The sequence below is a fragment of the Rhodamnia argentea genome, chromosome 11 (genome assembly GCF_020921035.1).
Source record: "Rhodamnia argentea isolate NSW1041297 chromosome 11, ASM2092103v1, whole genome shotgun sequence".
Classification (NCBI taxonomy): domain Eukaryota; kingdom Viridiplantae; phylum Streptophyta; class Magnoliopsida; order Myrtales; family Myrtaceae; genus Rhodamnia; species Rhodamnia argentea.
Window position 1 is genome coordinate 13,730,617 of NC_063160.1, and position 13,624 is coordinate 13,744,240.

General features: G+C 39.7%; 1 protein-coding gene across 2 annotated transcripts; it reads right to left on the bottom strand.

Annotated features, from left to right (window-relative positions):
• Positions 1-1,214: 1,214 nt before the first annotated feature.
• LOC115736320 (nucleolin-like) lies at positions 1,215-8,005 on the bottom strand. Of its 2 annotated transcripts, none has more exons than XM_030667957.2 (11): positions 7,642-8,005; positions 6,084-7,162; positions 5,852-5,941; positions 5,313-5,777; positions 4,883-4,997; positions 4,640-4,804; positions 4,306-4,562; positions 4,060-4,153; positions 3,906-3,958; positions 3,745-3,827; positions 1,215-3,654 (listed from the first exon to the last, which is right to left on the bottom strand). In XM_030667957.2, exons 1-10 carry the CDS (start codon positions 7,886-7,888, stop codon positions 3,759-3,761), a joined length of 2,634 nt encoding a protein of 877 aa, XP_030523817.2. In that variant the 5' UTR covers positions 7,889-8,005; the 3' UTR covers positions 1,215-3,654; positions 3,745-3,758. The 2 variants fall into 2 exon arrangements, with proteins under 2 accessions (XP_030523817.2, XP_048128146.1); XM_048272189.1 differs by having other exon boundaries at positions 3,745-3,830.
• Positions 8,006-13,624: the final 5,619 nt, after the last annotated feature.

Sequence of the window (13,624 nt, forward strand, 5' to 3'; positions counted from 1 at the left end):
TTTTGTGAAGGGTAGTTTTGGAAGGAATATAAAGTGAGACCAAATAATATTTTAGTTTGATACATAAAAGATATGCATACTTTGATTATTTTCGGGTTTAAAAGAACAAAATTGACTGGTATAAATATTTGAGGAATTTACACTTCAAATTCGATAAATCACAATGAATGCACCTAATCCTTTTTGTTTTGCTGCCGTCTGTTATGTCATAGAAAGTCTACATATTTAATCAATTATCTTTATTCTTCCAAAACTACACATGGCTTGTCCTGTACATGAAACTCGACAGAGTTTAAAGAATATCTGCTATACAACTAGATCTTATAAAGGTATTCTGCCCAAATTAAGTGCTGGTTTTCCGACCAAACCAAACTAGATCACAAGGAAATAAGCGCAATAACCAAGCATCTACGAAGAACCAATTTAATTAAGACATATTTCGAAACCACGGGCCAGATTTTACTTTTGTTAAGACAATTTTGTAATCTCACAAAAAGAACAACAGCACGAACTATTCATCGTGAAAATATGCAATAGATCTACGCATAAGCAAGAATCAAGATGGCAAGAACACGAAACTCCATCGCCCAACAAGTTGTATTACGAATTCGCCTTATTTGGACAAAAAGAGTGGAAACGACAGACTCTGGACATTCATAAAGGGGGTTTTTTGTTTAAGTTGCAATATAAATAGAGGAAACTCTTATCCATGCGAATTTGAACTTCTTATCGAAATTTAAGAACACTAAAAACACGATCCTTATCCTAATCTATCCAACAGGAGTTCACGTATAACGCCCACAGACTCAAGACATGTCTGAAACGCATGCAGTGAAAGCAACACCAAAAGTCCGCTCCCTACAGTGAGCTTCTTTCTTCCCTATTAAATTCTGCTCAATGGAAAATTCTCTCACTCTACACTATGCATGTCGAGCGTCCACAAGACCTCACTAGATATAGTCAGCTAACCAAATACATTTTATTCACGATAACCATGTAGTCAGCTAGCACTAACCCCAATTTGATAAAACAAATTAACTTCAGGAAAAAAGAGAGAAGAATTCCTGTACAAGCGATGCGCCGATTTACAAAATTGAATCACATAATAATGCGACATCAGCTTGCAAACAAAACCTTAATATACTTTAGGATTATCCTTATCAGGTTTCACTCCGACTAGCGTACACAATAGTTAATGGAAAACACTAGGCATGCTAAGAAATCTACCGAAAGTCTCTTACTAGTATAAAATAACAGTTGATGCCTGCCGATGATACAGCTAAAACATCTTTCCAGTTAACTGTCTAAAAAATGAGACAACAGCATGTATGGACCCAGTTAAAAGAACGAATGTATGAAAACCAATAATTCAACATGGCTCAGCAGCTTGCAGTTATCAGTCTCGCTACAGTTAACTTGCCAAGAAATTACAACTTTACCAGGTATAGATAATGGAAAAGTAAATGGTCCAAATCTAGAAGCATAAAGCTATAAGGTACTCCTAATATATTACAGTTGACCAAACGTCATAGCTGATGCACATAGAATAGAAACAGATGAAAATCACTAGTCTCGAAGAAACTACTGTTCCATAAGTAAACTGCGTCTTATTCCTTTAGAAACTTCCTTTTTCCATAAATGATCAAGGCAGTTAAAAACACAGATTCTTGAACGGATCTTTAGAAGAAAAAAGAAAAAGCTTCTGGACGAATAAGATGCAGATTTCAAATGATACATGAGTAAACCATTTAAAAAGGAAAGAGAGGCCATCAAAATATTAGCAACTTCAATGCAGAAAGAATAAAAACTCTGCCTACAGTATATGAAGAAAGAGGAATGGCAAAGATTAGGAAGACCAATTAAACTGTAATGCTAACTGAAGATCCCAAAATCGCCTCAGTAAATGAAAGATGTGAATGCCTAAAGCCACCTCAATAATGTTCACCAAATATTCAAGTTTCCCAAAACCACTTACAACAGATATTCCACCACGTACCAAAGATTATGTGACCCCACATTACACCAAGTACTCTGAGAACTCTTTCTATTTCTCCCTAATGCGCCTTACCACAATGCCCGTGAGGAATATATATGGTAAGTCTAGTTAGAGCATATACCAAACAATAAGGGAGAAACTACAGGTGCTGTTGTCCTCAAAAGTCACCAAGTCAACATTCCTATGGCCTAACTATCCACAGTGATTATTCACATCAAAATCATGATGATCACAAACACGAGCATTCTTAAAGCCAGCACAAACACTTCTATCCTATAGAAAAACCCAAACTCAAACTAGTTCCACATTATCGCCATTCACATCATAATGAGCATGTCAAATCTCGTGTAAAGGACTTTGTCATCGACAAACCAATGATAGTCAACTTCAAAGTTTGCAGAGTCATTACAAGTGACCTCCGAATCATATCATAACCTATAGATGAACAATCACACATGAAAGAACTTTAAACTTGCAAATTCGTGGCATTTGATACCCCACTGTCAACGTAACGCTTAGAAGTTTCTCCAAATTCTTTATGCCCTTATTTCTTCCCAATTCCCACAATGAATGGGTGAGACAAGGTTTTCTCAAAATCTCCAACTACTCTAAATCCCAATGCATAAGCCATAGCACATGACTGACTTTCGTAGCTCCTAAACTCCAAGGCACCCGAGCAGACTTTTCCATCTACTGAAATATATTCCCATGAAAGATACACAGTAAATACGTAACATACAGAAGTAAATGGAATAACAGACCACTGAATCAGATTACTATTCTGCTTAGAGAGAACATCCATGAACCAAAATCAATGGGCCCAGGAATCTGCATCCACCTAAAACGCTCATGCAATTATCCATGTCAAATGGCAAAGGATTCAGAAACCATAAGAAGTTCGGATACATTAGTTGACATGATTCTGAGCTATACACTGAAAACTTAACCAACTAATGTTTGGAGCACCATTGCCTATGGAGTACATTACCAAAATTTCTGCTTTAACCTGCCCATCTTTAATGGAGGCAACAACTTGATCCCCTGAAGCTGATGGAGGAAGTCACCTCAAGCAAGAAATCCTTGCTGTATTCACTCATAATAACCGCCGATTGCACACAATTCAAATCCTAATTGAGCTCCCTTAAAAGCAGCTAATATTGTCTCTAGATGAGTCTCCACCAAAATCATTAACTATAAAATCAGCTCCCCATCAATTAAACTGAACTCCCAAAACTTCGGACTGCCAATAAATTCACTCAATTTATTTCATTAAACCAAGACATTAAAAATGACCAGCTGTACATGATATCCATGAGGCATAGTACAACATCTGCACTTCAAGTGGTAGAAGACCTCAAACTCCTCATACGTAGTGCAAATGCAGGATGCATTTCTACTTTCACACAAAAAGATATCACTTATTTGGTCCCATCCTCAAGCCACCTTATCTAAAGACTCTAAAGTCTTGACATAACCTAACAACTATAGGGAATCCCTGACGAAATGCGGATAGATATGAAAAGATGTTAGACAGTAGATGTGATGTAAAAGACTAAAGCAATATATCCTATAGGAGAAAGGTAATCAAACTTAGATGTTCTCGCAACAGGGAACCTTTCTCCATTACCATGAAGCATTTCCTGCATTTCCAAACTTACCTGAAAACAATAAAGCGAACGCTTCAATAACCAAATTAGCATAATTCACATTCAGATACAAGAAAATGGCTCATGAACGAAATGGGTTACCTTGGAACTTGAATCTAATAGTAGTAGCCACCTCCATAAGAGCGATCATCCCCATAATAAGATGGATACGGACCTCGACCATACTGCAGCATTTCCTAGATGTCAGCATAGCATATTATAGACAGACCAATATTTAATTGGGAAGCTACAGCTTTGCTTACATCAGAACCATAATAATCATGTGGATAGGGCCCACTTCCAACTCCAAAAGCATCTGAAGCAGGAAACCAGATAAGCCAGTAAGTGATGAGAAAAAAAAGAAGCAGTATATCAGTGAGAATCAGAAGATTCTGATGTTGCTAGCAGAAAACATACCACGATAAACACTTCCATGCAGTGGTAATGAAGAATCCGTAAAATCAAAACGAGGACGTACTCTACTTGGCTCCATGTAATCCGCATTTTGATCCTGACAACGCAAGAAGAAAAAAAAGGTTGGATACAAAAGAACTCAGAGAAAGATGATACTTACAGTAGAAGACATCAGATAAACATGATGATATAACAGAAGAAGAGTTAATGAAGAGAAAAAAAAACGGGAACAACAGTGGAGATACTTACTGTCATAGGAAAGGGACGCTTCAAACCATGGGCACCACTATCATAGAAGTGGTGGTCATCAAACTGCCTGCCCTCAAAATGTGCGTTGTATTGTTCTTCAGGAGAGTAAGGTAACCGCCTAGAAGGCAGATGCATGCCAGGGCCTCTGTCGGGATAACCACGCCATGGTCTGTCAATAGGTGGTCTCGAAGACGTGCCTACAGGGACATGACGACCAGACATGTAATGACCACCTCGTGATATGCCCCTTCTTCCCCCTGCATTAACTCAGGACATCAAACCAACAACACTAGCCGCATAGAAGTTACTAAGAGAAGAAAGCCAAATCAACAACCTCCCCCAGAAGATTGCCTCCTGTGAAAATCGGAGTATGGATTATCAAACTCGTGGTCATAGCTAAAATGCATTCTGCTGCTTTGATCATGTCCACGTTGATGGAAATTCCAGCTATGGTAATTCCCTCTGTTGTATGAATGTCCTCCCCACCCAAATCCCCTTCCTATTAATAAAAGAGTTCAAGTAAGCTGGAGATGGGATGAAAAAAAAAAATTATGAGGCAGCAAATTTCAGAAAATACCATGTCTTGGAACAGTGCTAACGCTACCGCGACCAATTCGAAATCCACCGGACATTCCACCCTTCACTGCCTGAGTTTTAGGCATTGGATTGGAAAGCCTTGCTCTAACTTTAGCCTACAATCTCCATATAAACAACATTAGCACAATTCCACTCAAGCAATTGTTCAAAGAGTTGGTGATTTGTGTGCATTCTGCATCTTTATTGTTGTAAACAATCAACATGGGAGACAGAGGCAGTAAATAAGAGACAGAACTTAAGGAAATTAATCAACAGAGTTTGAAGACCACCTATCTAAATGTCCAAAGGGGAAAAAACGGCTCACAATTTTATTAAAATCTCTTCATTTCATGTAAATATATCTCTTCCACATATTCAGCAAAAAAAAAAAAAGTACCAAAAGGCAGAAAATAATAAGCACGAGGGAGTACCTTTGTGTTACCATTACCTAACTCTGAAGTATTGATTCCATCAACACAAGCAACAGCTGCCTCATGGCTAGAAAAATCAACAAACCCAAAATCTTTCCTCTTAGCAGTCGACATGTTTCGAGCAAGGACCACACGCACAATCTCTCCAAAAGTTTTAAGTTGCTCTCTTACACACTCCTCATCCCAATAAGGAGGAAGCCCATCAATGAAAACCGATTTCACTTGAGCCATGACTTCCGGGTCGTGGTCACGTAGTGGTTCGCCAAAAGCAACTTTAGCTGTTCTCTCTGAATGACCAAAAACAACATCAGGCTTTTGAAGCCTCTTATATGCTAGCATTGCATCAGAGTGGCAAGAAAACTCAAGAAATGCAAAACCACGACTCAACCCTTCACGTAGAGCATCCGGAACAAGAGTTATGCTCTCTACCCCTTCAACACCGTATTCCTTCAACTTTTGTTTTATCTGCCATCACAAAACAAATGAACAACCAGAAGCTGAACTTAAGTAACAGCTATTGCGAACATTTCAACACTTACAGCTTCCTTTGTCCATGTGTTGCAGATATTTCCTAGGAACAATATGTCATTGTCCTCACTGGGTGCAGTGCCGCATCTCTTTCCACGAATCTGCAAGTAAAAACAAGTGAAAGGCATCCTAAGTTCCTTTCATTCCTATAACTGATCAAAATAGTTTCTGGACAATAGTGTGTAGAAAGCCTACTTGCACCAGTAAATAAATCAAGATAAAATAGTATTAACAGTCTCTTACAACAGGATTCTTCATCTCTACCAGGGCCCGCTTTGCATGCTCCTTGTTTGCAAACTTAACAAAGGCATATCCCTTGTTCTTATTGGTTGAAAACTCTTTATGCAACCTGATCTCGACTATCTCACCAATCCTCTCAAACACCCTCCTCACATCCTCTTCTACAGCATCACGGTCGAGACCACCAACAAAAATTTCATGCTCTTTCTTAATCTTTTGTTCCTTTGCAATAGCTGATAGTTCCTTATGCTCCTCTTCTAAAGTGTCTGCTTCTTCAGCAGGTTCATCTCCATCATCCTCACCAATGTCTTCCTCTCCAGGTTCTCCAAAGTCCAATCGATCACCATACTCCTCCATTCCCTCATCATCGTCCCGGTAGTCATCATCTATAGTCTGCAAACAATCTCCTTGAAACTTCTCCTGGACATTCTCTTTCATATTTTGGGATTTCTCTACACTCCCTGCATTAGTTCCGATCAGTAAATCTCTTTTTTCAATAACTTCCTCTCCCTGCTTCACTTCACAGACTTCACGATCATCTGATGGCTTTGAAGTCGCTTCAGCATTTATCTCTTCCTTAAGAGATTCCTCACCACCAGGAGGAGGAGCTATTTCAACTTCCACTTGCATTTGTTCTCTTTCATGAAATACTGTAAAATTGGCAAGTGGAGATTTTACATTATCCACCAGATGCCCACCATCCTCAATAGCAGCTTTTTCCACTTGTACAAGAGCCTGTTCCTTGTCCACCGGCTTAATGACATCTTCGGGGGGTTCAACCATTGCCAAATCAGTTTTTTCCCCTCCTAAAGGCTCTTCAACACACTTAGGCGCACATTCAATTTTTGAGTTATCATCTTCCCCGTGGGCATCAGCTAATACCACCATCTCCTCAAAAGTCTCCTCTACAGGAACTTCAACAGATTCAAGCGACTTCGGCATCTGAGAGGACAAAGCTTTGGTTGAAGCAGGAGACTTAGTGCGTCCTGCTGTTTTCCTCCCTGTCGACTTCGGAGTTGTCCTAACTTTTGTCACTGGTTTCACTTCGGCAGCAGCATTAGCAGATGCTTCTACTTCTTCAGCTGTAACAAAGTTTTGAAAACCAAAGATAATAACATTCACGTGAGCCAACGTGCAATCAAACAATTAAACACGTAAAGAGAGAAATGTGTTATGCACGGCAATGGTGACACACAATTTACTCTCACTTGAAAACCCGGAAATTATATACGCAAAGACAACCTTTGCTTCATTGCTATTGCACACTTCATGCAGCTTAGCAAGCATAAGAGACAGATTACCAGATTACTTATCCTTACTAAAACGTCCAGATCCTTTGATGCGAGATAGCACATGCCAAACACAACGATATATGCAAACAGCCAGAGGCCAACGAAATGAAACAAATGAACTTCCAGCATAATTCATCGAAGTAGCAGCTGAGATAGTTCCCGACAACAGTCTCCAACATCGTCCAAGCAACTCTAGCAGCTAGGCCAAACTAATCCCTAATCATCGGAAAAGCCACAAGCAATTACCATCATCAAAGGCTAAAATATACCTCGCGAAGGTTCGGCTGTAGGGTCCTCATTCTCATTCCTAGCCGGCGTGGAGGCGGTTTTCCTCGCTTGCCTCGCCCGCGTGGCGGAGACACGCTTCGTCTCGCCGACCTGGGGCGTCGCCGAGCCCGCCGCTGCGTCGTTCGGGTCAGAGCTCGGACCCGGGCCGGCCTTAGCGGCCGATTTCCTTGCCCGCAGCGTCCTTTTAGGGGCGGCCGGCTTGGGCGCGTCGGCGTTTCTCGTCCTCATGGCGAGGGACGCGAGAAGACGAAACCGAATTAGGTCGAGAGTGAAGGGTTGAAGGTGCTGCCTGCTATGGCGATTTGGTTGATACGAGCTACAAATGATGACGTCGCTCGGGAGCCCGGCGGTTTATCCACGAGCAGAAGTTGCCCACGACGCCGTTCCGGGCAGTACCTTTCGGGGTCATGCATGATTTTATTTTGTTTTTTGTGGGCCCTTTTTATGACTCGTGATTTCCGTTGTTTCGATTAAGGCAAAATTCCAAAAAAGGACCCAAAAAATTATCAAATAAGGTTTGAAGTAAATCTTATTTCAAATAAAAGTCTAATGTGCTATTTTTATTTTAAAGAAGAGCCTCAGTAAAGATATTTTCACTTTTTACATTTTTTTATTATTTACCCATTTTTCTTTCTTTTTATTCCGTTCCTTTTGCCTTTTTTACTCTTCCCCTCGCATGACGCCGCAAGGGCTTGCCTCACTCACCCCAAGCGAAGGCCGGCATCGAGGGACCCTTCCCTAGGCGGGCGAGGGCTTAGCTCGCCAAATCCGACAAGGGCGATGGATGCCCTCGCGAGCATCCGGTGACCCTAGCCTGGGCAGGCAAGGGCTTAGCTCGCCAGATCGTGCGAAGGTGGCCCTCGCCCTTGTGTGGGCTGGCACTCCAAATTATTAGTTCGACAGAGGTCATTAACATGATTTCAATAAATTGATTCGCTGACCTTCGCATCTTTTTCGGGTCGTTTTTGGTGTCTTTCTTGTTTCCCTTTCCTCCCCCTTTTCGATTTGTATTTTGCTTTGAGATCATTGATTTGCTTCTGGCGCTGCATTGCTTCGTTGCCTTCCTCTTTGAGTTGTGCGTTCTGAGCAATAGGGAGATTTCCATGTTTTACTTCTTTCAGAGCCCAGGCGAGGGCAAGGGTTGAGGTCGCCGGTGTCGAGCGACGATCGCACTCGCCTGGGCCGGGTAGGCGCGAGCAATCCTCGCCCAAGGTGACGACCTTCGTCGGTGACCGGTGATGGCCTGGGGGAGGGAAGGGGGAAAAACGAAAAAAGGAAAGAAAAGGGAAATAGAAAAAAAAAATAAAAAAGGGAAAAATAATTGAAAAAAATAATGACCAAAATACCCATGATCGAGTCCTTCGGGCCTTTTGTTGAAACAATGTCCACTCATACCCTTTTTTGAGAAAATGAGAGCACTTGAGACCCTTTTTTGAAATTTTCCCTTCGATTAATGAAGAAAATAGCAAATCAAAATGAGTGTGGGCTCTGACCAAAATAAATAAATAAAATGAGTGTGGTCACGTAGAATCCTCTCCACTTATTTCGCAAAAATGAACAATTTATAAAATAGTTTTGAAAAAAAATGATCACTTATACCTCTTACAAAAATAATTAGAACGAAAATTATTTTCATAGTCTATGGAAATGTTTAGACATAAATTATTGACGATAACGAAAATATCTTTAGTTGACTAATTATTTTTAGTTATGCAAGCGATTATTTAAAAAAAATATTTTCCAAATCATTTATTTTTTGTAAAATAAACGGAACTTACGTGAAAATTCAAGTTGTAATCAAATCAATGTGCTGTGAATCTTACCCATGAAATTAATTTACTAAAGAGATCAATCTTATATACATGATTTTTTTTTCCGATTAAATAAGAAATCTTACTCTTTTTTTTTTTTTGTCAGTCGTCTATGTCATCGCATGAAAGATGATTTGCAACATATATATCACGTTATCTTGTCGCCATAATTCCTTTTCATGGTGTCCACCTTTAAAATTTATGCCCCCAAAATACTTATCCTTGGATAATGATTCTCGAAATTTCATAAATATTTTTCTTTCGGAGATGAAACTAGGTGAAGGAAAAAAAAAATTGGATGCTCCTTGAGTTGCAACGTGGAATTTACCCACTTTTTTTTTTCCTTTTAATCGCTGATGTGGCGCACATTTTTCACTTATATCCAATAATAAATTGACACGTATCAACCGAGGTGGAACAAAATAAAATTTGATTTTTCTCTTCATCCTCCACCACCCACTTTCGTCGGTGATTTGGTTGTCGTCCATGGCGGTCGACGCCACATTAGAGCATCTTTTTTGCCGACTCTTTAGAGAAGTTGTCCATGGCCCTCGGCACCGAACGAACCGATGTCACTTGCGGCCATGGCACGGGATGTAAAAGTTCAGCCGGGCACGATCGGTGAGCACCGGACATGGGTGAGCAAGGACGACGATGGGGTGCTCGACTCGGATTGTGTTACTCCCAATCCTTAGGTATGGAGTCACGGCCGAACCGTCGTCACTCGCGACCATGGTTCAAGATGTAAAAGTTTGGTCGGGTCGGGCTAGATCGGGAAGCACCTGCCATGAGCAAGCAAGAATGATGATGGGTGCTTGGCTTGGATACAGCGATGTCGTCTTACCGCATCACTCGTAGTCTAGAGTCGTGGCTGTTTGAACTTATGTGTATGTATACGCATAAGAAAGTTGATAGACAAATCGGAAATTGAATGCAGGTGAGTAATCCGAATGCACATGGATAATCCGAGCCCAACGAATTCACGTTGTGTCCTTAGGACAATTTGTCCCCTCTATTGATACCCATGTCCTTGGACAATTGCCTCCCAAAATAGAAAGAATTGTCTTTCCTATGAAGCGATACTACTCCAATAGGAAACCTTCGAACTCAACTTTGCGGAATAATTGCACAAAATGAAGACAATGAGAAAGAATGACAAAATGATAGAAATGCCGAAAGCGAAAAAAAAAATTGAATTAATTCGAGGCAATCAATGTTTGTATTTATAGGCGGTGAAGCGGTTAAGAATGAAGAGTCACGAACCCGAACGGATATCTTTGAAACGACATGTTTGTTTAAAGAAAAAATTTCCAAACAAACATGTATGTTCGGATGAAAAAAAAAAACCAATGGGCTCCAAAAAAGAATAGGAACCAGCCGGCTCGGAGGCCGAGCCGTGCCGGCGGGCGGCGGCGCGCGCGTGTGGGTCAACCTAGCAAAGCCTAGGTTCTCTCCCTTCCACAAAAGTAGGGTACCCCTTGGGGCCCAAACCCATATGTGAAATTCCTATATATAAACCCACCTCTCAACTCCTCTTCTTTTCAATGTGGGATTTCCTCCATCCCTCACTTCTCATTCACCTTATTATGGGATTTGGAGACCAAAGTCCTAGCAATCCCCCACATGAATGAAAAGTTCGGTTATTATGACTCTTCGTAAATGCATAAGATGCACAGTGTGCGATTATTCAATGAGAGACTATTGCATCGGGATAAGTAGTTTGAGACTTTGAACTTTCCCTAGTGAGACCTATCGGACTTACTCGATCAATCAATAAACTTGATGTCCTTGAACCATCGACCTTTGGTGTAAGCTTAGACAATAGAAATCAAACAACTATGTCTCGAACAAAGTTAATTCTCACTGTTGTGTTCGTTTTGGCCATGAACACCACCCTATTTCATGAGTGCTTTAGAGAATTCAGCCTTTCAAATTCTCATAAAAGTGGCCTTCACGTCACACTCACATAGGTGATTTTCGAATGTGTGGTATACCAAATACCCGATTCAGAATCATTAAAAACTTATGCTTAACCTCCACATGTTAGTACTATCTTAATACATGGGTGAGAATTGTCAGTACTCTACACCGCCAACATAACTTGATTGTCCCTTTGAATCTAGATCTTGGGATCTCCAATCAACTAGGTAGGGTTTTCGTTATGATGACTTATTTTATAAGCCTTCAACCTATTCCCCTTGATGTTTTTACAACTATCTCTCTAGTTAGGCATTTTGTTAGTGGATCCGTAACATTATCTTTTAACTTCACAAAGTCAATCATAATAATTCCACTAGAAAGTAGTTGTATTATGGTATCGTGTCTTCGACATATATGTCGAGACTTACCATTATACATTATGTTCCTTGCCTTGCCTATTGCTGCTTGACTATCACAATGAAAATACACAGCTGGCACTGGTTTAGGCCAATTAGGAATGTCCTCTAAGAAGTTTCGAAGTCACTCTGCTTCTTTACCGGCCTTATCCATAGCAATAAATTATGCTTCCATAATAGACCTCGCAATACGGGTTTGTTTGGATGATTTCCAAGAGAGCGCTTTCTCGCCAAGTGTAAACACATATCCACATGTGGATTTTATGTCTTTTGTGCCGGTTATCCAATTTGCATCACTGTATCTTTCAAGCATTGTTGGATACTCTATGTAATGCAAAACATAATTTTGAGTATGCTTCAAATAACCCAATACACTTTTCATAACTCTCCAATGGTTTTCATTTGGACTAACTGTAAACCAACTTAACTTGCTCATAGCACAAGCTATGTCCAACCTTGTGCAGTTCATGACATACATTAAAGCGCCTAGTATACTAGCATACTCTTTTTGAGTCTTGCTTTCACTGGTGTTTTTTGAAAAATGTAAATTAATATCTATAGGAGTCTTTACTAGTATAATATCTAGATTCTTACACTTTCCAAGAATCTTTTTAATATAGTGCTAATCCTTCATATATTTTATGGATTTTAATTCCCAAAATAACATCTGCGACCTCATGTCTTTCATATCAAGTTTACTTGTGAGCATGCGTTTGGTTGCCTTGACAACATCACTATTTCTGCTCATTATAAGCATATCATCTACATACAAGTACAAAATGACAAAGCCATTATGAGTGTTCTTAACATATATACATTTATCACACTTCTTAATTGTAAAACCATTCGATAACACGATTGGATCAAATTTGGCATGCCATTGTTTCGGTGTTTGTTTCAAGCCATAGAGAGACTTGATAAGTCAACATACTTTATTCTCTCGTCCTGGAACAATGAATTCTTCAAGTTGTTCCAAATATATTTCTTCTTATAAATCCTCATTTAAGCAGGCCGTTTTTACATCCATTTGGTGAATTTCAAGCCTATATAACGACGATACGGCAATTAACATCATTATAGATGTAATTTTTGCAACAGGCGAATATGTATCAAAATAATCAAGACCTTCTCGTTACTTGTGGCCTTTTACTACAAGCATAGCCTTATATTTATCAATAGTACCATCCGCTTTCATTTTCTTCTTGAAAATCCACTTACATTGTGTGGTTTATTATCGGGAGGGATGTCAACCAATTCTCAAGTATGGTTTGACAAGATGGATTCAATTTCACTATTGATAGCTTCTTTCCAGAACGGGGCTTACGGGGATATTCTGACCTCCTTATAGATCCGAGGCTCATTTTCTAATAAATATGTTAGAAAATCAGGTCCAAATGATGTAGAAGTCATCTGTCTTTTACTACGTCTAGGTTCATTCTCTATAGAATCGCTTCTAGATGTAGTATCCCGAGGCCTCTTATTATTATCTTTTGACTCATATACTATGTTATATGAAAATATATTTTCAAAGAACAAAGCGACCCTTAATTCAATTATCGTATTAACATATATATCTGGGACCTTAGACTTATGAACAAGAAATTGATATGCATTGCTATTAAGAGCATAACCAATAAAAACACAATCAACGGTTTTTAGTTCTATCTTAACCTTTTTAGGTTTAAGAACTACAACCTTAGCCAAACGCCCCCACACTTTAAGATATTTCAAATTAGGCTTTCTTCCTTTCCACTTTTCGTAGGGAATTTGTTATGTCTTTTTGTAGAATACTCTGTTTAAGATATAAGCGGCCGTCA

Coding starts and splice junctions, on each gene's coding strand:
- LOC115736320 (XM_048272189.1), bottom strand. CDS start 7,888: ATGAGGACGAGAAACGCCGACGCGCCCAAGCCGGCCGCCCCTAAAAGG. Junction 5,942..6,083: donor TAGAGATGAAGAATCCTGTT/GTAAGAGACTGT, acceptor TTTTACTTGCAG/ATTCGTGGAAAGAGATGCGG. Junction 4,154..4,305: donor AGCGTCCCTTTCCTATGACA/GTAAGTATCTCC, acceptor TTGCGTTGTCAG/GATCAAAATGCGGATTACAT.